Source organism: Perissodus microlepis, chromosome 12, assembly GCF_051167445.1.
Source record: "Perissodus microlepis isolate ML-2025 ecotype Zambia chromosome 12, ASM5116744v1, whole genome shotgun sequence".
NCBI classification, from domain to species: Eukaryota; Metazoa; Chordata; class Actinopteri; order Cichliformes; family Cichlidae; genus Perissodus; species Perissodus microlepis.
The window spans coordinates 7,261,464-7,287,908 of record NC_140472.1 but is presented as its reverse complement, the minus strand read 5'-3'; the positions used below and the strand labels follow the sequence as shown (position 1 = coordinate 7,287,908).

General features: G+C 39.3%; 1 protein-coding gene across 3 annotated transcripts; it reads left to right on the top strand.

Annotated features, from left to right (window-relative positions):
- Positions 1-7,243: 7,243 nt before the first annotated feature.
- On the top strand, positions 7,244-15,504 carry hdr (hematopoietic death receptor). 3 transcript variants are annotated; one of them, XM_084946828.1, is made up of 11 exons: positions 7,251-7,931; positions 8,971-9,018; positions 9,810-9,963; positions 10,104-10,232; positions 10,361-10,472; positions 10,719-10,810; positions 11,033-11,125; positions 13,053-13,093; positions 13,213-13,449; positions 14,101-14,137; positions 14,343-15,504. In XM_084946828.1, the coding sequence occupies exons 4-11, from the start codon at positions 10,178-10,180 to the stop codon at positions 14,642-14,644; spliced, it is 969 nt and encodes a 322-aa protein (XP_084802954.1). In that variant the 5' UTR covers positions 7,251-7,931; positions 8,971-9,018; positions 9,810-9,963; positions 10,104-10,177; the 3' UTR covers positions 14,645-15,504. The 3 variants fall into 3 exon arrangements, with proteins under 3 accessions (XP_084802953.1, XP_084802952.1, XP_084802954.1); XM_084946827.1 differs by lacking the exon at positions 8,971-9,018 and having other exon boundaries at positions 7,244-7,931; positions 13,213-13,293; XM_084946826.1 differs by lacking the exon at positions 8,971-9,018 and having other exon boundaries at positions 7,246-7,931.
- The last annotated feature ends 10,941 nt before the right edge of the window (positions 15,505-26,445 follow it).

The following is a 26,445-nucleotide window of genomic DNA, read 5'->3' as shown; positions in this document are numbered from 1 at the left end:
ACTGTAGTTGTGATGTAAATGGAGGGGTTGTGCTTGCAGGCATTGCTTTATTTTTTGTTGATGTTGACCAAACTGAAACAAGCAGTCCACGAGGTGCCAGGGGAAAAATGTCAGATTTGTATTCTCTAAAGTGTTCAGTTTGAGTGTACATGTTTATTCAGGAGAATATAGTTTGGCTTTCTCCAAATAAATTAGAATTTATATTTACTTATTTATTTATTTATTTTATCCCCAGCGACATCGCAGGTCAGAGTCTGTAACATGTACTATTCGCTGAGTTGTGGGCTCTGCACCAAATGTGTCATCTGCACTGTTTTAGGTTTGTGGAGCAGAAAAGGCTGACAAATGACAATCACGATGTAGCCATGTCCAAAGGCTTTTCACCTGTTGAACTCTCAAAATGGCTCTAAATAGCATGAATATTGTTCAGAACTGAAGAAAGCTTTTAACAAATGATTGAGATGATAATTTCATTTCACTTAAAGTGTTTATGAGGTAATAAATTAAGTGAGAAGTGAAATGACTTTTATGCAGTCTTTGTGAATCAGTGAAGTTGTCTCTTCGCTTTAGAGGAAATTGAGGTTTAAGGCATCCCCAAAAGTTGATTCTGATGAACAGAATCAACATTTGGGGACCAATTTTTCATGAGAATTTGCATATCAATGATCTAGGAACTGACCTCCCAGCCCATTGTTCCTTCAGTGGTGCTAGTTTCAGTCATTATGCAAGTGTACTGTTTATAGGATTGGGGAAACCTGCAGTCAGCTGAGACTGAAGAAGTCACGATGAGTGGTGAAACGTTACAACATTATGTTAACACTATGAGTCTACGAGTTAAAAAGAATCATGCACTCACATTGGGTGGATCTGATTGTAATTTCATAATTTCTACTAGCATCAGCATTTCCCGTGAAATGCTGGTTCACAGCCACAGGCCATGGTATTTCATGCTTGTTGTGGCAAATGCAGCCTGGAGCTGCTAGCCTCAAGCGGAGATGAAGAATGTTCTGCTAAGATCACTAATCCAGCATCACATTGAGATTTTATGAATAGTATTACCAGAGACCTTCCTAGAAACAGCTTCTATTGAGTTCTGCTTTTAATGTGCCTTGCATACTCTGAATGTGGGGGTTTTTCTGTCCAAAAAAATGTTTGTTTTTATACATACCTGAGTTCAGTAGGCAAACTCACTAATCCGTGTGGCTGACTGACTCAGGTGGGGGAATGTACGACAGGGTGTGTCTTAGGCTGTCAGTACTGTAGTGATCTGAATTTTGTAAAGATGAAATTCTGCCATACCTGTTAGCTGATCTGTGTTTGGATTAAAACAATTAATGAACAAATACAGAAAGAACGAAGCGATTCAGTTCTGTATCTGGTATTTGTGTGGCACATCGCATGGCATTTATTCTCTATGAAGAAGTAGGGAAATATTTGAATATATGTGAGAACTGACAAAAAGTGAGATTTAAACAACTATCAAGAGAACACTTTCTTGCACACGGCTGTAAGTCACTAGTGACTAGCTTTAGTTTCTAATATTTGCAGTGTCTGTTGGTTTTGATGGACTTTGGAATACTAATGGGGTGAATGAGTTTGATGTTACTTGTACATGTGCCATTATACTGGCAGCAACAATGGAGTCAGTAAAAACTCTGTCCTAGTTTGGGTTTGCAGTGTGTACAATCTACTGGTAACATCAGAAAAAGCTTCAGTTAGTGTAGCTGACGGTTACTAACCTGGCGTGATTTTAATTGTTATTGTTTTTGGAAGCATCATTAGCTGTATATGTGTATAAGCTGATAAGAGTAACGCTAGCATGTGAATCAAAAATGTATTAATGTATAAACAAATATCAATTTATAATTGTCTCTGAATAATGGGGAAGGCTGAAGATAACACAAGAGTGGACAGACTCCTGTTGCTTTCATATAATGTGCAGGCCAGTTACACGTAATCCACATTTCTAGTTCTTTAACTGAATTTAATCAGTGTAACTGTGTCAAATAATCGTTCAATCATTAAACACTCTGATGTTTTGGACTGCATGTTTAAAGTATTGCTGTTATTGCTGTTTAGAGCATTGTTTTTAAAGCATATTTCCAATCACTGCATGTAATGTTTAAGAAGGTTCAGGTTGACACAATGGTGGCATTTAATGAATTGCTTCTTATCCACTTCTATTTCTTAGTCTTTAATCCCATGGAGTTGCTGTAGCATATATTCTAGCAGCTGTTTCACGGTTAAAAACCCTGCTAATGATTTCTGACCACTGAAAATAAAGGGATAAAGGGATTGGATAAGTGGAAGAGAAGGGATGGATGAAAATAAAGGGATTTTATTCTGATGTGGGTTAGGAAATACTGACTTTGTATTAACATAATGCAGCTCTTAGTAGAGTATGACCAGTTATACTGAATAGGCTTAAAGTATCAGAAATAAAGCCTGCTGCATGTAAAAGTTGATTTGAGGCACAGTTGCCAGTACATTCACGTAATCCACCAGCAAGTAAACTGAGTTGTATGGACTTTTCCAACTATACTGTCTATAAATGATTTAGCTAGATTTTACATTTTTAGAGCAATCATAGCTTCTTCAATTCCCCAGAGGTTAGAGGAGATTGTGGTTTAAAGTGTGATAGTTCCCATTCATAAAGCTCAGGAAGTAAAGGTATGAGTAATAGGCAAAAGATTGTTGTACTACTAGTCTGATTAAGTGAGGCATGATGAAACACCCTTTCATGCAAACTGTGTAAAATGTGGCGAAACAAAAAAGGCAGCATTGCATAGTGTCTGTGACATGCATCATTACAGCAATGAAACAGATAAGTAAGTTCAAATGTCTCTAAGTGAATCAGTAAGACTAACAAAACATTCATAAGAGCATTGATTGCTTCTCCTGCTCCTGGCTGTGAGGCAATTGGCCCACTGAATTGTGCAATCCTGCTCTAACTGCTAACATTAGCAATGTGGCCAGCTAGGTTATTGTCATTTATGTCAATAGACAAACCCACTGGTGAGCTCAGCATAGAGATGAATGGGCCCAGTCCCAGGCAGCCATCAGCATAGCTTATTATGAAATACTGCCTGTGGAAATATAGTACATGTGTTACCACTTTGAGGCCATCTTAACCCTGCCTCAAACTGTAACTCTAATTTAGAGTAAATATTTATTTATTTCTTTATTGGAAGTAATGGATGGTAAATGGACTGGTTCTTATATAGCGCTTTTCTACTCTCCCGGAGTACTCAAAGCGCTCTATATAACATGCCTCATTCACCCATTCACACCCACTCATACAAGCACTTCTAAACTCAAGTGCAACTAATAAACATTCACACACATTCACACTCCGATGAACGCATCGGAGGGCAATTTGGGGTTAGTATCTTGCCCAAGGATATTTGGCATGCAGAATCGAACCACCAACCTGCCGATCAGTAGCTGATCTGCTCTAGGACCTGAGCCGCCAGTAATGGAAAACAGTTTTGGTGTGTCTCATTTAGAATGATCAATTTCTTTGTCACCTGATTGCCAAGACCATGAAACACAGTCTTAAAAAACAAATAAATATTCAGATATCATGGGTTATGATTAGCATCTGCATGCTAATTGCAGGACCTCACAGGGATTCACTTTTGTGTTTGCTTTTTAAAAATGCTATATCTGTATACTAGTTGAAGATTGCAACTTATTTAGCCTATAGTGTCTACCATGAAGCATCCTGAGGCTTTTAGATTATTATGAAAGTTAACCTCTTAATTTAGGGTTAGAGTTGGGGTTAGGTTGGATTTTAGTCACATGTTGAACATGGATAGTTTCTGAAACTATCGAATCAAGTCTCTTACTAACACCATGAATATGTTCCAGCAGTGGTATCCCTGAAGGTGTTTGGTTTTTTTTAGATTGAAACACCATATGTGTCTTACCCCACATTAATACAGCACACATGCATGTGATGCCATCAATAGAGGGGAACTAGTGCGCTGACAGAAGTTCCAGATGGAGACCTTGAGCCATGCGGGAACAAAGCCTTGAATAGACTTCTCCTAGTAACTGGCTGAATCATGGTGCAAACTAAATAAAATACGCTTTTAGGCCATGTACACCAGCGGCTCTGACCAAAGTCCATCTGGAAGTAAGTCTTGCCACCAAGTAACAATTTGGGCAGTCATTTTGAAGTATAATCTAAAGTCACATAAGAACTGCATGTATGGAATTACCTGTCAAATCTAATGAGAACAGTTGCTCATTTAGAGGGTCGCCACAGTGGATCATCTCCCTCCATCACACTCTGTCCCTCTGATACACTCATTTCTAATCACTTCCAGTGAAAACCTGTTCAACATGTTCAAGTTTTCCACCTCCAGCTTCACCTCCTGTCTTTTTGTCAGTGTAACCATATGCAAACCATACACCATGGCATGTCTCAGTGCCATCTACCTTTCTTTCCATTCCTGCTGCTATCCTTCTGTCACAAATCATCCTTGATACTCGTCTCCACCCACTCCACCCTGCTTGCACTCTCCTTCACCTCTCTTGTGCACTGTCTGTTGCTTTGGACGGTTGACCCCAGGTATTAAAACTCATCTACCTTCACTATCTTTACTCCTGCCGCTTCACCTGTCTTTCTCCCTACTCTCACTACAGATCACAATGTCAGCAGCATCGTAGTCCACGGAGACTCATGTCTGATCCCATCTGTCAATCTGTCCATCACTACTGTGAACAAGAAGGGGCTCAGAGTCAGTTCCTGATGTAACTTTGATTTCCCCTTAGTGAGTGTCATGTCTCCCTTTATTAGGTAATGTCACTGGTTAACCTTCTGCTGCTGCCATTCACATCTGACCCAGTCTGGGTACTCTACAATCACACTAGAGTGGATATTGTTAGTGCTCTCATGAAGCTCATGGCCCTCTGAATCTGGCCACCTTTCCAGTGTTGTTCTTATACCCACACTATGGCCATGGCCATTTACCTCTATATGAACACCTTTACCTCCCTTCCATTGTGGCAAAAATAAAGTGCAGTGCTTTCCCATCTTTCCTAACCACCACTTTGGTGCCCCCAAGTTAGACCCTTAACTCTGAGCTGCTCCAGTGGAGCTGCTCAGTGCCAATAGATCTATTGTACTGGACAGCATGTAACTGTGCAAGCATTGACGGGGCATAACTGAAAGAGAAGACTTGCTTTCCTCTGAACTTCCATCGCAGAATAAATTTGTGAACTAAACATCCACACAAGCTGCTAGAGATTAGAAACAAATTAAAATGCAACATTTTTCAGGAATATATGTACCCATTATCTGTATCCATTATTTGCATAAAAGATCATCCTTTATTCAATCAATTTCTTGTCAGTCTTCAAACCTAATGTTGGAATTTTAACATTTAAAAACTTCTAGTTGCACTTCTTTTGCTTATTCACCAGTGTGCAGGTTCACTCTGTTTTTGGATAAGCTTTGTCTAATTCCTCTATGAAAAAGCAAGTTCATGTAGGTCTTCAGTTCACTATCTCCTCTTGCACTGTGTGTCAGAAAGATCCCCTTAATCCCTACAGCAAAACCTCCCTCTCAGTATACACATAGGCTCTGTAACAGAAGAAAAGTATATATATATTTTTTCCATATCATTAGAATTGATCTTGACCTCGGCCCGGCCGATGAGCAGAACCCTGTACGGTCTGTCTGAATGCAAAATTCATGTCTTATCTCGGAAAATGTGGCTCAGAGATTCCAGCCACCTCCCGGGCCTTATCATCAAAAAACACAAGTTTGCAGCAGCGTGAGGGGAAACGGTGCAGAAATTCAGAAATGGAACAGACTCTGAATGATTGGGCAAATAAAATAGGTAAAACCAGAAATGTAGTGTTGTACTACAAAGGTGGAGGAATAAGATGTTGATGAGCTGCAATGCGCAGGAAACTTGTTGAGTGACTGGTCTCTATTTCTCAGTGTGCCTGGCAGCCTGTGAAGCCATCAGTCACCCAATCTCTGAGCCTAGAAACAGCCCCGACTGCCTAAAACTGTGAGACCATTTCAGCTCCATCTCAGAGCATCGCAATCAACAGACTGAAACGGAGGTTTTATTCCTCTCCGCATCCACAGCCCACTGCTTCCTGTCGGCCTGCATATCTGCGCGCTGCAGACAACTGCTCATTAGATAATGCTAAACTGGCACTCCCAAGCATGAGGTTTGCTAAACACTGTGGTGATGGCTGACTTCATGCAGTTTGTGATGAAAGCGTTTGTACAATAGTCTGTTTTCCCCCATTATCCCGTGAGGGGCTAACAGGCGAGAGAGGAACCTCTTGGAACTGTTATTCACTTTGCAATACAGCAGCAATTTGAATGTTTGAATGCTGAGCTCATTCAGAGTGAAAGTGATCATACACCAGGTCAGATCCAACATATCTGATTTTATTTGCATAAATTTTATGTTTAAAATAGGGAAATGCTGGTTTGGTATGAGAGAAGCAAATGTTTCTGTTTAGAGCTTCACATACTCAGATCCTTCAGATAAAAACACACTGCATCCCACTGTAGGCTTAGACATATTCTTACATTTTACATTCTACAAACTGTTCATCACCTATACCTCTAATATTACTGTAAAAAAAATTACATGTTGTTTTCAGGATTCAGGCAGCTCATTTTATCTCATTTCTCTGTAGCTTTGGCACCACGTATGTTACCACTGTGATAAGCTGTAGCCACAAAACTACACTTGTGTTTCCTCATGTGAATCATGTGCAGTATTTGTGAGTTTAGTCATGATTTACTCAGCGTGCAACTGTTTTTGTTTGTTCGTTTTCTCACCTTAACTTTAAAACTGTTTTCAGTACAAATGTTCACACCCAGAGATGGAAAACTATGTTTGCTTAACCCCTGAGCAAAAGTACAGCATTTTTGAAGTTGTACTGATAATAATTTGCCATTGCGTGTTATTTTATACTACTGCATTCAAAAGAAAATATTCCTTAACAAAATATATAACAGAGGCTGAGATTAAAAGCATTCTTTAATAAAATAATTTCACCATATAGTAAATCAGTATTCTCAGTAATCAGTCATAAGGCCTCTTACATGAAAGCAGTGTCTGCTTGCAACCACGTTACATTTTAATAATTTCATTTAAATGAATTTATAGCTAAAAAAAAAAGAAGAAAAAGAAGACCAAGAAAAGAGGAGGGGGCAGGGTTAATAGCCCAAATATGCGAAATTGTAATAACCGTAATAGCTTGAGGAAAAAGTCCAGTGTTACGTCTTGGTTTATTTGTGTTTTTTGTTTTTCTATCCCCGGGGCCCAATGAGACTGAATTGTGTTTTTTAATTTAAATAGGCGCCTTATCGTCTGTGAAACACTCTGGTCAATATTTGTTCTGAGCCGCCGACGGGGAGACGTTTGTCCACAGGGCATTTTAACGCCACCGTTTTAAACCCAGCCTTACTCTGAACCTAAACAGCCAGCTGCTCTTCCAGAAACTTAGCACTAAGATGGCACAGGTGACGTCAGCTGGGGGTCAGTACAAAATCTTCTACATCATCTACAATGCTCGCTAATAATTATTGATCATCATTGATAACGTTGCAGCTGAAGATAATTTGAATTATACTAATAAAAAATACACATATTTTATTATCATTACTTCTTGTGCCATATAGGCCGCTTGGAGTAAAGACTGACTTTATCAGTGGCGCTGTTTTTTTCGCCTCCTGTTTGTGAGCTGAGACGGGGCTGCTTTGTACTTTGGCCCCGCCTGTCAGCTACGTCATTAATTCAGAGTCGGCTCACACCTGAGTTAAACTTTTGAGACAGTAGCCTACAGGACGCTACGGTGGTAAATCTAAATCGATTTGCTCTAAGGAATAATTGAAAGTCTGTGGAGGCCGACATTTTTAGTAGAAGATGAAGTACGTTCCTATGTTTGTGGTAAGTCCGGTTGTCTTTTTAAACATCTACAAAGCTTGCTGTGGTTTCACGGACCGGTGTTGTACCGGCGTCAGTCAGTCAGCGTGAAGTTTCTGTAAACATCTTCCTTGTGACTCATTTTTAAAAATGGAGATCCTTCAAAGTAATAAGAGTGCTTTTAATGTTTCGCGACAACCGCGGGGTGGTTCTAATATTTATGTTAAGCTATTAACTTAATAAAAAGTTAATTATGTAAACTTTTACGGGTTTTTTTGTTGTTGTTTTGATTTGTTTATTGAGGACCGAAGTGACCAGAATTGTCACGGGTTGTCGAACCAAAGTTTATCCTCCCATTGACTGTAAATAAAAAGGAGAGACCTCTGGCAATTTTCCGGTTTACTGGTTTGCGCAAGATGTCGCATTTATGTGTCAAAAGTATCACAAGGCGCTGTGTGAACTCAGGTGTGAAATTCCTCGTGGGCTCACCAAAAAGTCACTTTATTTCTGTTTCCCCCACCTGAGACACTGCACTGAAACTAGTCGACAGTTTGTGGTTGACTGTCATCGGCGACTGATCACTGAATAAAAAGAATACACGTTACTCCACAGCGCGTGTTTTCTTGTGTACCGGGCGCTATGTTGCGCCTAACTTTAAGAGCGTGTGCATTTTAAATGTCTTTAATTTTCGCAAAGATGCTATTGGTAAACTCCGGATAAAAATGGCCTGGCCTTATTGTTTGAGCCTTTTGTATAGCTTTCGGCTTGATTTTGAGCTTCCTAAAAGTTTTACTTTGATTAAATATTTTCTAATATGTTTGATTATGTGCATAAAGCGATGGAAATGGTGGTTTGCATTACGTCAGAGATCACTTCCATCGACATAAAGTGCTACTTTATAGAGTCGGACACCCAGTAGAAGCACGTATTGAAAATATAAACTTAAAAAAAAAAATTAAACTCTTCTGTATGTCTTTGTGTATGAACAAGGTCGCTTTAGGGATTTATTTTCCTTTCCAAAGTACTATTAAATATGCTTAAACACGCCATTTCTACTTTCCAGTGAAGGCAGGGGGATTAAAATTCTTATAACTGGTACCTTCACACACAGGTGAGTGTTTGTCTGTCTCTCCATGCCTGCTGGGAGATGCCCCCACAGTAACTAGGGCACCTGATGGTGTTACGAAATCATGGGTGTGATTTCCTTATTTGGTTATTCCTGCAACCTATCAAGGTGTTGGCCATATTAGGACACACTGTTTGTGGATCACGTTTCCTGTTATTTAAAACCTGTTGCTCAATATTAAGAAGTTCATAAATCAGCTCGGATACTTTGGTACACTTTCTTAATACTGAATCCACCAGGCTTAGTCCAAGGAGTGTTGGAGGGAAATCCCCTTCTTCCCCACCCACCTGTGCAGCACTGACGTGTTCTTAAATGTGACCTAATCTGACTCACATCATCATACAAGAAAGCTCCCACAGAATAATGGCTTATATACTTTTTCTTTATGTTTGCAGTGAAAATGTTTTCAGTTAGCCAAAACATATAATCAGAGATTATGTTTCTGTGAAACTCATAAAATGAGTTCTTTAATATAATCAATTTGAAATCTCTTAAGTCAAAACATGGAAAAAGATGAAAGCGGTGCACTTGATATTTTTACTTAAGAATGTAGTTTCATGACTATAACAAAGCAGGTTTTTGCTCATAAGTCACCATGTTTCATCCCAGTTTCCCATTCTTGTCTGATCATAACTAGTTTTGGTACCTTAATGTAACCAAACATCACCCCACCTGCCTGCTTAGGGACTCTTTAAAAAAAACCTGTTTATTCACCACTCTGACTTCCATTTATTTGTTATTATTATTTTTTTTAAACCCTGCATCCAAATCCAAAGGTTTTTGTGCCTGTCCTGGTCCTTCTCCTCAAATCCACCACAGCATACCCACAGGCTGGTCATAAAGTGGGAAACGGCAGAGCACGGCGGCAGGCCAACTGCCCGGCAGATCAGTACGAACACAGCAACCTCTGTTGTTTGAATTGTAAAGCTGGTAAGTCTCATGAAACTGAACTTCTGTAATAATTTCAAACCAGTAAGCCATCAAAAGCCACATGAAACGGCCTTATTATTTAGCTAGAGTCACATGTTCAGTTGAAGGAGACGTATAAAGTGTGTGTGTGTGCGCTCTAGGCACATATGTGAAATCACCCTGCAGTGTAGATGGAGAGAGGGGGCAGTGTGAGGAGTGTGACTACGATACATACATGAAGCATGACAACCGACTGAAGTTCTGCTTGAAGTGCACACGGTGTCGCCCAGGTAATTCTGCTTGACGGCTTTACACCATCGATCAGAATGAAAAGGTTCACTATTGATTGTTCTTGTAGTCGGCGTCCTCCGAGCATAAACTCTGACTAAACAAGGTCTCTTTCATGTTACTCTCTCAGATGAGGAAATTGTAAGCTCATGCACTCACACTGAAGATACTAAATGTCAGTGCAAACCAGGGAAATTTTGTGATCCTAACCAAGCATGTGAGGTGTGCTTGAAGTGTTCACGGTAAGTGTCTGCAAATTATTCAAAATCAGTAAAGACACAAGTATAAGGAGGGAGTGGATGGTGGATATACTGGGTGTTGAATGTGGAGCTGCCAGGCAGGAGAAAAAGAGGAAGAGGGTTGGTGTGGCAGAAGGCGATGCTAGATGCAGATTGTCCACTCTGGTGACTCCTAAAGGGAGCAGCGGGAAGAAGACTGACATTTAGGTCTTTAAACCTTTAGATTTATTTTGCTTCTCTCCTAACTAGGTGTGCAGAGGATGAAGAGAAAGTGAGGAACTGCACATCAACCACCAACACGGAGTGCAAGAAGATCCAGAACAAATCTGGCTCTGGTCCAGGTCTGTGGCAGATGCATGCAAGACTTTTGTTACACTGGGATACATGTATATTTACAATGTCAGATTTTCCAGGCCAGAAACGAATGATATCAGAGATTCACTCGCACTGTACATTGATTCAAACCATGAATCTCTTGGGGTTTTTTTTTCTGTAAATGGCCAATGACTGTCCCTTGTGGGGTTTTTTTTGTTTTGTTTTTTTTGTTTGTTTTTCTTAAACAGGTCTCACTGTGGTGGTGGTTGTGGTGGTGCTGTGTGTCCTCGCTGCCATAACATTTGCTGGGATATTTTTCTACAAGAAGAAACGTAAAACAGGTACGTTGTTCTTATACAGATGTTGGATCCTAATAGTAAAATCACCTTGATGCAAAAGTTTGTTAGTGCTCTGATAGGCTGTCGACCTGTTCATTGAGTCTTTCACATTTTGTCTGTGTTAGCTGGGGAGGATGGATAGTTTTTGCATTATAATGGGGTAAACAAACCTAAACGATAAATATACACATGCCACAGTTTGTATCTTTTGTAGTAGGGTTAGTAGTTCTGTGACTGGAGCTAATGCTTCTGCTGCTCGTCTGAACGTGTGGCAACTACACAGTTGTGTGATGTTCTGGTGGCCACTGCAGCTGGCCGTGTCCACTCAAGAAAATGCTCTTGACCAGCTGTATCAGAAGTATTATCTGCTCAGCATTGCCGAAGTGAAGGCCTGATGATTTTTAAACTGTCCAGAACAGCATAGACATCAATTTTACAAATGCCCCAATGTAAACTAAATGCTCCGCCTCCACATTCCTGGTGTCACAGAAGTCACCAACCTGGCCAGGTGTGGTGTTGGGGCATGACATAGAGCAGCAAATCATCAAAATGTAGGGGTGGGTTGTTGTGTTTTGGGTTTTTTGTTTGTTTTTTTTGCTTGAAAAATATTCATTTCAACCTATTGTCTAGATGGTTCCTGATCACTCTTAAACAAATTCACTTGTTATTTCAGCTCTGATAGCTGTCAGCAGGAGCAGTGTTGTAGGGTCCAAGCACTTAAAGATGCTCGAACTGTTTAACATTTTGGTCTAATGTGTGTAGTGATACAGCTTTGCAGTATTATTGCTCTGACAGGTGTTAATCAATGCTGTGGGAAGGACTTGTACTTTGTTTTTCTTCACACCACAAACAGATGAACTGCTGATATTAAATTGATGCTGCCACAATATTTTTCATGCACTTGTTGAGGCTCTCATTAACACAGATCTTGAGCCCGCCGGCCTCTGCAGTCAGTCTGACCCATAAGGATATGCTAATAAATGCTGAGACACACCTGCTGCAACCGAATGACTGAAAATAAAGTTCCACTCAACATTTCTGGATTCCCTCTCTGAGCTTCACAGCATTGTTTTGGGAACCCTGTTAGTAAAGTCTTATCAATGAAGCATTTTCCCACAATGCTGTCCGTGTGCCATCTTTGAGAGCAAGTGGATAAGAGCTTCTCACAGGATGAGATATTTTGACTCTGCACAAGGCCAAACTCTCCTGTAATCAGAGCAGATGAGATTTCCAAATGGCACATGAAATTAGTAAAACATGGTAAGAAAATTAACAGTTCTGGATAATTGTTCATCACATGTGGAACAAAGTTAAGTTTTGAAAGACTGAAAAGCTATTAAGTATAAGTTGAGACACCAGACAGCATGATAGAGGATATACATGTGTGCAGAAACCTGCTACAATGGACGTGCAGTTTCAGGTGTGATGATCTAAGAGCAGCAGATGAGCTGCTAACACAACATGCTGACTATGTTGGGATCAGGTGTAACTGATTAAAGCCTAATTATCAAGTACGCCCTCTCAGCAAACATGTTAACCGCAGTCTGTTGGGGTGTATATCATTACCATGCAGGCCTCACATAGAGGTGGGCTGCTGTTGGCGAGTTCACTAAAGTACTTTTCCAATTGGATTGAGCCACGTGAAGATGCTTTTCCCAGTTTGTGCTGTTGACCATGCTGCTGGTAAACTGGGCCGGGTCCAACACAAACTGGAACTGCTGGGCAAGCTTTCCAGCCGACTGATGAAAATCCTCAGTGACACACAGTGTCCAGGAGAGGCTGCACACTGTGCTAGAACTGATGCAGAGCAGCAGCAGGTTCTGCTCAGTTGATGAAATTAAATTGAGCTCAGACAAAAGTTAAATAACTTTGTGTTGGAAAGTTGTGAATTCTTGGAAGTTGCATAATTCTCTTCACATTCTTTCCTCAGGCTCTCAGAGAAATCGGTCTGACAGGAGCAAAGCAGAACAGGTGAGTGACTCATGTTTTCCATTAATGTACAAAAATAGCCAAACATGATGATGAGCTGAATGGAAATGGCTTTCCAAAGGTAACTTAAATGACAGAGACTCTCTTAACATGTTCGTCAGCAATACACTGCCATCCAGACTCCTGAGGATAAGGACACTCAAAGACCAACCAGCACAAATCTAATCCTGTCCCAGCATCTGGTGAGAGTTAAATCCTCGAACATTGCTGAGGATGAGCGTCAAATTCTCAATCCAAGCCTCAACAGCTCAGCCAGTAACTCCCAGCACAGCCTAACAGACGCGCTCACACCTGCCCCTCAAGCCAGCCCTGTGGTCCCAGCACAGCTTCACAGGAGGGTGAGAGCTGCAGCTCATCTCATCGCCTGCTTCATCCTTGCTGCTTGTCTTGTTTGCTGCTATTAACTAATGCTCTGCTGCTCTAACAGCCTCCGCTGTCTTACTGTCTGTCCTCATGTTCCAGTTTTCCCACTTTGATTTTCATGCTACACACGACTCCTTACATGACAGAAAGAGCCTCAGAATCCTACCTGCTCCCAGTTGCAGAGGGACAGTCATGGATAAACCTCAGTGACTTGCTTCTTTACTTCCATACTGCACTCCATCATGTTGGAGCAAATTCTCTCAACAATCAGGAGCCGTATAAGAATCCTGTGACTCTAGGTTTAAGAATTACCTTTAACATTTGATCTTCAGTGTCTCAGGCTGCTGTTATTGTGTTAGTGGAAACTTAATGAGTCACCTGGTCCTTAAAACACCTGAAGATTAACAGGGAATGCTCCTTATCAGTCTCACTATCTCGTGTCTCCTTTCATTTTCCATCCACACTGACAGGAAAATGCATCACTGTATTGTGTAAGATCTTTTAGATAAATGCTTTTCCTTTCATTTCATTCACCTGCTTATAAATAAGACATGACTTTGATTTAGCAGGTCTTACAATTTCTGACTTTTTATATGTTAATGCCTGTTTGCTTTTGTTTCATTTAGGAAGAGGTGCCACTTCCCAAGCTTGTTCCTGTGAATGGTAAAGTATTTTGACTTTTATTCCTGATCTCACCCACTGCATAACACACAAGCACCTGCTGTTAAACACAACATTAGATAAAGCTTCCATTTCATGCCACCGCGCTGCTTTTAATTGCAGTCCAGTTGGCTGTCGAAATAAATGTTTATGTTATCAGCACAAGGCGTTAATGTGATGGAGTGAAGGTTGTTGGTTGTTTTTGCAGGTGAAGAGTCTCTCAGGAAGTGCTTTGAATATTTTGAAGAACTAGATGTGAACTATCACAAGAGGTTTTTCCGTCAGCTTGAAATTGGTGACAATGTCATCAAAAGCAAAGAGAACCTTCCATATGAAGACAGGATCCATGAACTGCTGCATATTTGGGTGGAGAAAGAAGGTAAAGGAGCGAGCTTAAATGACCTGCTGCAGGCTTTGAATACCCTGAACCAAAGGCGAACTGCTGAGACGATCCACCAGAAGGCTGTGGACAGCGGTCACTTCCTGCTTTTGTGGGGGGGGACTGTGTAATTGTCTCAAACTAGTAGTGGTCAGAATAGGAACACCTGAAGTGTGTATGTTGTTGAAGCTGCTGCTGTTTCAGTAAGCGCATCTTACTAGACTGTAGCGTGAGCTCTTAAGGTAAACATGCCTGCTTGAACTAACTTATTCCAAACTGACGGAATTCAGTCGTTTTTCTTATCTGACTGTGAGCCATGTATTCCTGTCAGCTCCATAGTGTTAAGTATTTCATTAGTGCCTGTAAAAATATTTTTTTTGCTGATCCCAAACCTCATTAAAGGTTGTCTCAGCGAAAGTTATGTTCAGACATTTATTGTAATCTAACAGTGTCCTGAAGAGTCGATGTATGTTTCAGTTTGGTTCTGTAACTACTCCTTAGCAATTCAACAGACTGTCAAATGACCAGTGGAGTTAATGAATGTATGTAAGTTATTACAATGGAGGGTATTTTACTATATTTAAAGAGGGCTTCCTTGACTGTATTATTTACCTGTTGATCCAGTATTGTCGTGATTGTGGTTAACAGAAGCACAAATTTTAATATATTAAGATAAATCTTGTTTCTGTTGTACTTCTGTTTTGTTACATTCCCTTCTTCTATAATCTTGATCAGCATCATGGACTTTTACAAAACCTAGTTTTCTACAATGGTCTGTTTATGTGCTGCACTGAAACATTGAGTGTTGCCAGAGCTGTGTTGAAGCCTGAAAGTGAAGTGAGAATTGTGTACTTTTCTACCTTGTTATAGATGTGCTCTACAGTGTTTGTTACTACTTCCAAACTTTATTTGCTCTTTTTTTTTTTTGTTTTTTTTTTTTTGTTTTCTTTCTAATTTATAAATCTGGGTGAATTAAACTCATTCATTCATATTTGTACTTTTGTTGTTGTATTTCTCCTTATGATTGACTTCAAGATCACTTGATTATATTTTTTGTCTTAGTCATACCGGACATGCCCTGTATTATATGCCTGGGCTCTGCATATTTGCATATCTAGATTCACTTGCAGTCATCCTAATTGCTAGGGTAACATTGGTTATCAGTGATAACCCAGGGTCTTCAATACACGTTCATGTAAAGGGGTGGTGTTGGCAGCGTTCGGCAATGACAAATACAGATGAATGTACTTCACAAAGGATGGTAAAACTATAATACAAACATAAGAGGTTACACATGATTGCAGAATGACAGCAACACGGTTGCTACAGACAAGACGTCACTCTGTGAGAGGAAAATCCCTGAATAAATGTGGTCTTGCTTTAATTCTTCGGCCTGAAGTTGTCAGTGGAACTCTAGTCTTTTCTTCATTTCCTCATTGGCTTTGCCTACAGACTGGTCAGCAAGCACAGCTCACTGAGGCGAGGTGCATTCTCTGACTGGTTTGTGAGTGGTTGGTAGTTGCCCAGCACAGAACATGGCCATTACATGGAAGACATGGAAGTCTGCTGCTTCCAGAGCAGTAGGGAAACTGAAAAGTATGATGAAAATTGGAAAACGAGACCATTCATCTTCAAAGTAAAGGTTGAAAGGTGTTTGGTGCTGTAGCAAGGCACAAGTTTTACTTTGAAGGCATACATTCACGACGACTACCAGCAACTATTCAGAAAACATCAGTGTGTCTAGGCCTGTATGACATTGCTGTTTGTCTAAAAGCACCTCTGTTCACTACTGTGCACTTGTGGCAACCTACAATATGTAAACGTGACGTATTAGCTACACACGCAGCATCCTGCTACATGTGTAGTGGCTGAGACATTAGCACTTACTGAAAATGATTGTCGAAGGTGGAAGCTCCTTTACAGAAAGTACTGAAGCTAAATTGGCCAACATAAGCTCTACATCCAGGCATTAATCTGCTCTCTGGAGCTACTCCGACTTGCCTTCGCTTGCCAGTCTTGTCAGCAGTGTGCTGCCTCATTTTCTCCTTCATTCTCTATTCAGCAAGTTGAGCAGCATGCTGTGCTGCTGCTCATTTACTCTCCAGACAAGTGTCTTTTTCTTACATTGCCATTATGAATGTTGACTCTGTCCGTCAGTTCTGATACAAGGCCTGTGGTGTGTCCTGCGTACTCAAAGCTGGAGCTTTAATAGAGGTGTCATAGAAACATTGAGCTGAATGATACTTCTGCTGTAACTAATCAGCTCTGTGACTCACATGCATCAAACTAATGCCTGCTGAGAACATTATTAAGCATTCTGTTGTAGCTATCTAGTGTACCAGTCAGACTAGGTGATACCGAGGCATGTATAAAGATCTGACAGCTCAGTGGCCATATTCTACTTGGTTACATCAAATAGAAATGAGTTTGACTTTGAAAAATTAGTCTGCTGCTGGAACTCTGCAGCTCCAGTACAAAGTATTTTTCAAGCTGTAAAAGAATCTTTTTATATGCATATCCTTCAAGCTTTGCATTGTAGCAATCTTTGGAAACAGTTTCATTCCAGTGCCACAGTGAAGCAAAACACAGCCTTCTGTTCCCTGTAGGCACGGAATCAGAACCTAAAAGTCCAGCCAGTGAACCGCAATCTAAGAAATCTCTAAACATTTCACACCAGCTTCAAACAGATATGCCATCCAGGCAAAAGCAATCAGAAATTCAAAAAACAAAATTTGGCACACACAACACTGAGACAAGAAAATCCTCAAAGGCGACATAATGGGATTCATGATATCACAAAGTGGTGCAACAAGTAGAACAGCTCATCTGCTCAAGTGTAACCACCTCTCAGTTTCATTCACGTCTATGAGGAGATCCATTTTAGTCAGCTGTTTGATATTTAAACGCTGGAGTCCTACCAGGCAGCTCTCTAACAGTAACAAATGTTAAAAACCAAGAGGTTTGAATCAGGCCTCCACTGCTACACACTGTCCACATTTCTTGAGGGCAAGAAATGAAGTGGTGTGAAGGCAGGACACTTCAGTACCCACTCTTTCACTACAGAGCCTCTGCTGCTGTCATAGATGCAGTATATGGTTTAGCATTTTGGACTGAGTGCTGATAACAAGCTGCTACTCACTGTCTTCACTTTATGAAATAAAAGCAGCTGATAGTGTTCAGGCTGAGGCTTTAATGAGAGGCCTGGTGCTTGCTGGGGATAATTTCACAGAGCTGTCTTGTTCCACGTCAGAGATCCTTCAAATTGTTTGGTGTATCCTTGAAAACATGCAGCTCTGGCACTCACCAGTATTGTGACCAAAATAAAATGCCGGTGATTCATCTCCGAAAGACATTTCAAAAGCACTACCAGAGACTTTCTGGTATTATAAACTAATAGATTTGCACAAGTGACCAATTCAAGTGTTTGCCCAGAAACTAAAGCAGAGTCTGCAAATGCACTGGTTCCTATTTAGAGCTTTTCTGCTATATCAGAGCACTCTACACAACTTGTACATTCACACAAGTACTATAAGCGCTTCCTATCTAACATTTGATGGCTGTATCAGAGAGCATCCATCGGATAGCATCTTGCCCAAGGATATTTGGCATGCAGACTGGAGTAGGTGACCTCCTCTACCACCTGAGCTACAGCCACTCCACTGGATCACTACACACTGCAATGAAATAAATGAAATTTAAAATGCTTTCTTTAAAAGCTGACTGTGAGAAATTTTGTTAACAGAAGTGCGGAATACACTTTCTTTAAAGGAATATTCAGATTCCTGTGACATTTGTTGTGCATTTGTCCATTAAATTAAAGCAAGTGTACCTATTTATTATGTGTACAAGTTCCCCAGTATCATATTTTGTTGTTATGGTGCCCATTTTAAAGGAACAAGTCATGAAAATGTGAAAAAAGTCCTCATTATGTTTTTTCCACATTCATGGTTTTATGTTCTGACAATTTCGATCTCAGAGAAGCTTTTGCCTCCCCCACAGTACAGCTGAGGTAAATGGGATTCATTTTGGCATTTACATTAATACCCAAGCTTAAGACCAGGACATGCAACTCTGAGAACTCAGAGTAGGAACATCTGTGTAGAACTTGGATGTAGGAGAGTTAGAATCTGAGAATGTGTTGAGAATACTGGCTGCTGTCATTTTTAACAAAATCCCTTTCTAGTAGACCCAATGAAAACTGAAATCTGTAGCACTTTGAGCAGCAAACTTAATAGTTAAAACCAAGTAAGCAGCTTTTGTTTCCTCCAGAACAGATCAAATGACTATGAGTAATGTAAAGGGAGCACCCAGCAGCTTTCTAAGAATAACTTTTGAACAGATTTGGCCGTGTTTTATGGTTTGACAGCTCTTTCAGTTAACGCCTTTCTGTTCACATTGGCATTGTGGTAGCTTGTTTTCTGAAAAATCAAATAATCAAATCTCTATTGCACTGAGATCCTGGAAAACTCCTGTTGCTAGGGAAAAATGTGCATTCACTAACTGGCTGGCAAAAACCATTCCAACCAGTACAGAATTCTTAGCATCAAGTATTTCTGTAGGTGGTAAGACCTGGAGTCGGATTGAAAGTCAGAGGTGTAAAAGGTGAGCAGGTATTTGGACAGCATAGTCCTATTGGAGCTCCAGAACTGCAGATGACCAAATCAGCACTGTTCAGTCTCACATCCTGCGACCTGTAAGCTAGTCAGTAGTCCTTGAGCAATCAGTTGTGTTTACTGACATTTCCTGTAGCTTCTTTCTCTGTGTTAACAGGCGAATAATGGGAAATACTTTCGAGAAATAAAAAAAAGTGGTTATGACTGTGGAGACATGACTGTCTAGATAGAAGTAAGCTCTTTATTCTTTTGTTCCATCATGCACTCCGAGATTTGGTCTGTATGCAAACTGCAGAGGGTTGTGATACCTGGAATCAGGTTATAGTAACATATTTTCACAACTTTCAATAAATTCCTACAATTTACCTCATTTTCCTCAAAGCGCTTTCCTTTATTTCCATTATTCCAGTCTGTATAAAAGCAAAGTTGAATCACTCTGGTCCAGCTCCCCTGAAAAGGCATCAATAAGCTTTTCTTTCTTTTCTGATTGTTGGCAGAGTCTGATTTCCAATGCAATGCGTTGCAAAATTGCACATTTAAATGTGTTTAAATGGATTGATACAATAATGATAGGATGGATAGTCCACTGTAACATTTTATTTTGTATTATTCTATTTTATTGTATTTTATTTATGTTATTTTGGTTTTGGTTTTGTTTATTTATTTATTTTGGGGGGGGGGGGGGTAAAATGAAAAATGTCTGAAACTTTCTTTGTATATTTTAATTATAGCCTACAGCACATTTAAACAACTGAAGCTGACCCAAAGTGCTTTAGAGACAGGGACATTCATATTGTGCATCCCCAAAGCCCAGTTTCAACATTCATGAAAAGCAAAAAACCCCTGATGTGTCCATTTTACGCACCAGGGTTCCTTTATGATGTGTGTTGTGATCATAGTGTAAACAATGGATGTTGCGCAATAATTTTGGATTGAGCATTTTAAAGATTCATGCTGCCATTTGGCACATATGTAAAATGTTGCTGTCTTTCAGTGGTCAGAGCATCAGAGTGCTGATGGTAGAGAACATCTAGTGCGTAACGGGAGAAGCAGGAGGCGCAGGACAAAGCCGCATTGTAGAACATGTTGGGACGTTGTTACTCTGCTGCTGCTCTGTTGCAGAAGAAATTATATATTGGACATTTTTAGTCTACAGCTCGTCGAGCACCTCTATAAACCTCGAAGTATGGACAGTGCAGATCTTGAGTGTGTAGAAGTTCTATGGTATTATTATGTGTATTGTTTGCTATGGTTCCCCAGAGGACCAAAACTTTTAAATGGCTTTAAAATCAGGTTTCTTCAAGCCTTCATCATGAATCTGATTCTCATTGACTCCTTTATCATCTTTCCCCCTATTTAAGCAATTTGAGTGCAGTTTCCTGCCATTTACTGGTAAGACCCTAAGAAACCCAGCTGCCACTCCACAGATTTCATTCCCATTCTATGATAACAGTTCCACTTCTGCCCAGGACTTCATGGGGCTGAAGGCACATACCCAAAACCTCCAGTATTGGAAGTGAACCACAAGTCCCTTGGGATCACATTGACATCTAGTGGCAATATTACAATTGGTTTGAGTTGTTTCCCATTGCTCCAACAGGAAACCTGTAATACAGCAGAGCTCAGTTAGCCTTCAATTTCAAATCACATTTCGCACATCCAAGAAGAATAAATTAGATTTGCCACAAAATCATCCTTCACTATTCCCTTCACACAACTGTAAGTGCTGTTTCCAGTGAGTGCTGGGTACTTCTTATGTGCAATTCTGGGTGAATAGGGCCTGATTTTGATGAAAGCTATGATGATCACTCTATTCAGGCCAAGTGTGAAGAAAATAAAGCTGCTTGCCAATCTTTATACCAAGAGCTCTGTTAATCAGTGACGAGGAGGGAATAAAAAGGCATTCAGTCTTGCTTTTCTTGGCCCTCGGGGCTCTGCCAGGGAACTTAAAGGACAATAGAAGTGAAATGGAGCTCTAAAATATGAAGCTATAGGAGAGAAGGTAAAATATACTACCTGCTTTGCAGAAACAAGGAGTGATTTTCCCTCTTCCTTAATATGAATTTGTTATGTGGATGTAAAACTCTGCAGAGAATAAATTGTAAAATGTAGAAAGGTCACTGTGACAAGATTCAGGATGACTTTCTTAGACTGGGAGGAGGTAATTTGCGATTCACCAAGTCAGCTTTCTATTCACTGCCAACAGAGTGTAGATCAGTATGACATCGCAGATTTGAATCTCGACTCCTCGGGACAGAATCGTTCACTCCACTTATTCTGCAGGATAATAACCCAAATGACAGTTTTGGTGCGAGTACCAGTGGGGACTGTATTTCCAGCACTATGTGTGTGAGGATGGTGAGATTTCTGTCCCGAGCTGGTGCAGAATGTGCTGTTGTGTAAGCCAGCAAATCAGACTGCCGGAGCAAACAGCCCAATTTCAATATGTTAAACAAAAATGAACAAACCCTTTTGCAGCATTAGCGTTAACCTTTACTGAACCTTTACTGTTCACATAAAGGTGTAAAGGTTCATGTGGAAGGAGAGGACCCAAAGGACAAGCACAAAATAATGGACACTATGTACTGTACAAAGTGTCATTAATGGCTTAGTGAGCTAGCTTGAGCTGAGTTTTCTGTGTCATGAAAGTGGCTCTCTTTTTACTAAAAGATTTTCTAAATCACCGTGGCAACTGATGGTGACAACATAGCCTGATCGGCAGCAGGTTAAGTTCAGAGTTTTAGTATAAAATCATTAATTCAAAGATTCTTTTATTTACAGCATGCTATATAGATTCTCTCCCAGGAGTATACATTTTAGATGTGCAAGTTTATAAGCCGTACCTTACTAATACGACTGAATGAAACACAAACTATGCATCGTGTTGTCACATGAATGCGTCAGAAAATGTATAAATGTTTTCACTGTTGATTCAAATCTGCAGCTTAGTCTCCTTTGCACTGGTGAAACATGCTGTTACTAGAACACAGGACACACATCTAGAATCCCCGTGACAGTAACAGTGACAGGGTGGTAATCTTTACTGTTTACATGTGTCCAGTTTAAAGTTCCAAAACTTGCAGCCATTGCCTTAGAAATACACAACAGCACTGAGAGTGCACACAGCAACCAATTAATTGAACTGAATTAAAATGTGTATTTTACTGCTCTGTGCACTAAATGACAAGATTACTGATTTTGTCAAGCAATAATCTCTCTAACAATGTTGCACACTGTCATATTTTTTATATACTTTTGATAGATTTTTAATCAGAATTTTTTCTTCATCTGATAGTGTTTCTGCCTGGATTGAGTGACCTTCATGGGGTGTAGAAGAAGAGTCATATGACCCATGAAATGCCCCTTTTATCAGTACGCAGAACCTGAAACAGAAAGCACAATTTAACAAAGAAAGTTTATAACCCCTGCTGTGATACCCGTCATCTCCAGCTGGGGTTTTAGGTTCTGTCTAGTCAAAGAAGCAGAAAAAAGCCCGACTGTATTGAACTTGATTCACAGTATGCCCCAGGAGGAGAGACTTAGGCCTTAATCTTTAACCTAAAACAGGCAATAGTCATGCTCAATTAATCAGTCAGGAGAGTGAAGAATGCAACAAAGGGCCCAGCAAAAAGGCAAGGTCTAAAAAAACAAGTAAAACACTATACAAGAGGAAATCATTTCAAACACCAGGAGACACAAAAAATACTCCAGAAAACTACAAGAAGGACGAGAAAGCTCGACTTGAGTGATTCATCACACATGACACTAACGGCAGTTACAAACAGAGAAGAACCAAATGTATAAAAAGCTAAATACCAAATCAAATATCTTGAAGCATAAACCCAACAAAAATACCAAGCTATTACAAAAGGTTTACATTATGTCCCTTCACAGTAATGAACTGTAAATCGTCTGTCATTTTTAACCACAAATTACTTTTTCATTTAGTAATAGCCTGTAATAAATAAACATTTAAGCTCTAATTAATGTGTCACCAAACAGACTGAGTGTATTGTTCAGTTTTGGCATCATAATTATAAATAAAATGAATAAAACATTTATGAACACACAGTTTGAGTCATATGTGAACACTGTCCATTAATGACCTACGCAATGTGACAGTAGGACTCCTACACCTGCAGCAGTGAGTCACTCCCTCGCTGTGCATGCTTTCTTAAATGTCTGCAGGTAGGAGTGTTTAGCAACCCTGCTCCCAACCTGTACCACAAGATGACCGAGTTATGTTTTTAGGGAAAAACGCTTTAGAAAATTAATTAAGAATTCAGTAAATAAACATGACCTGAGCAAAACTGTAGCACTCTTGAGTGAGTTGATATTCCTCTCAGAATCCACATAATAGGAGTGACTCTTTCACTAAAGCTAGGTCGTAGACTGTGTCCTCTCACCAAACTGTGCAACTTCCTCAAAGACTTATGTGTACACCCATGTCTCATCCCCACTCTCTCCCTCTCTCTCTGGTTCTCTTTTTCTTGGGCACACAACATTTACCTGCTTCTGTACACATAATGTTAAACAAGCTGCCGCAAGATGGATGGTCAAATTAAAAAAAAAAAGGCGACAAGGACAGAATAAAAAAGAGAGAGCCACACAGATGAAGTGAAACGCTAAAAATATCAGTCCCAGTCTGGGACCAAACGAACAGTCCATCCGTATACTTTCACTGCTCATGTTCAGTTTGAGTGGAAGTGTAAGTGTTTACGCATTTGACTTTTTTGAAAGTAAAATAGTAATTTAGCTGATTTTCCATAACACTAAACAGAATTTTTCTGTTACTTTTAAATATATGAAATAGGGCTGTCAACGCCGTCATCACGATTAACGCGATTAAGAGTTTTAACGGAATTAACCCATCTGGAGCACAGAATGACTCAGAATCCCTGAAATGCCTCTGTCAACGCATTTCGGGCAGTTTGTCCAAAGTTTGTGCATTCTGCGCTCCAGATGGGTTGATTGAATTAAAAATTTAAAAAAAACCTATCTATTAAAAAATCTATTCTACATAGAGCTATACTTATTCACAAATCATTTTGTCACCTTTATTGGTAATATATAAAATTACATTTCAATTCAATTTTAGTTTTATCACCAAATCACAACAACAGCTGCTTTATATTGTAAGGTAACAACCCTACATTACAGTGGCCCATGTTTAGTTACTGCCTTCTCAGGATGCGCAGCTGATGTCATTCATTCACAGATAACAAAAATTGTGTGAACCTTCTCTTGTTTGTTAAGATAGTCATTTAGCGTGTAGATTTATTATATAAACAAGATTTTTAAGTAAAGATAAACATAACACAATCAACATTGAAAATATTGTAATTAGAAATCCAGTTAATGGTTTTATGACAGTATTTTGATCATTTCTATGGGCAGTTAACCAATTTATTATATTTAATAATAAAATAAATAATAAAATAAATATTAATAATAATAATAATAATAATTTTCACATAAAATCCCACATTAAACCCAAGTAATAACAGTGGTTTGCTGCAGATTTAAGCTAATTAATTGTATTCTAGTATTTGATCATTTAAGGGTAAATGCCCTATATTTAACATGAAAGAAGCACAAGATTGCATCTAAAGCTAGAGGAATGTATTTTGATTTACTGTGTTGTAAAAATAGAGATATTTTCCATTTTTAAATTAAGGAAAATGACTGAATTTAAAATGACAGTAAATTTCTGTTATTTTATGCTGTTTTACTGGCATCTTCACTGCTGAAATATTACTATTTTTGTTTTTTTGTTTTTTTTTATCCATCCTTTCTACTGTCTATGATTAGCCTGAAGATACCTTAAGATTAGTTTAAAAACAACAACAACAACAGCAACAACTTTGGCATTGTAATGTGGATAACTTTCATCTTAGATTCAAAATCACTGAATCTCCAACCCACACCCACTGCCACTGTACTTAAGAGAAGGAAAGTTAAAGACTTTCTTCTGCACTTACATTTGGATCAGTTAAATCCATGACAGTCATTCAGGCAGTAATGCATGGAAACAAGCCATCCTTAAAATATTAGAAGATACCAAGCTTCTGTGTTTGAATGCAAAACAATAGATACTGTGCTTGTAGCTAAACAATGAATACATTTTATTTTGATTATCCAGTATGTTGGCTGATATACTTTTTTGCATTTGAAAATAAAAGTTGAGATGATTTTAACACCATTACAAGAAGCGTTGTTAATTATTATTTTTGAATCATACTTGCATACAGTGTTATATTAATATAAGTGTTGTACTAGAAATTTCAAGGATGATAAAACATAATGTGTTTTTTTTTAAGTTACAACATGTTTTTTTTTTTAATTTTGTAGAACTTGAAATGTTTGTCAGTGGATAAACAATTATTATTGCACAGTCAGAAACATAAAGTTATTCTTAGTACTGTATACTTGCAATTAATAAATTGTCCGAACAGTCATCTTAAGAAAGCTTTACTTAATTTTTTTGAGGCAACGTTTGCATAGTTTTTTTGAGTTCTGGGAACTTATAAGATTTTACAGTGTATTGGACAAATTTCAGAGCTTTGGTGTTACTAAATCCTTTCTTTTATCTTTACATATTTTCAATCTTTGTTTAATTATTCCTTCTTTGTATCTTTTGTGCAGTTATAGTTTCCACTATCTCTCCACTTTCTTTTATTTTGTTTGTCAAGAAAGCAGAGAACTCATTGATAACACTGCTGTTTTTTTAATTAAAATTTTATGTTAAATAACAAAATAACACCATTAAAGCTAATTCCTTGGGCCAGTATTACAACACAAATCAACACGTTGATTTAGTTTACAAAACTAGCAGTCTGTTGGGTTGTTGGCTGGGGATAACTGAAGCAAAACAAAAAACAAAACAAAACAGGAGCAGTGGAAATGTAACATTAACAAATGTCTGGATAAAAAATCCAGCAGTTTCCCACCACCCAGCCAACTGCCCAATATACCAATCACCCAGAGAGAAGACATGACGGAGTTTGTCAGTGGATGTAAGGCACTTTGATATTTTAAGGCAAGCCCTGTTCTTGGGAAATACACTAGGCTTTAAAATGACTGACCTATCACTGCCCTCATGAACCCCTCAACAAATACAAATGGAAAACTGCAGCTAGGAGTACACCGGAGAAATGGTGCAGGATTCAACCCAGTCATGTGTTTCAGGCATAAACCAAACTGCTTTTGACAGAAGCAACACATTGGTTTTTTGCACACTCCTTTGCTGAAAACTGCTGCTTAATTTGCAGCAAACTTGTTTTTTTAATGGAGAGTATGTCATCATCTCTTTTTGCCCC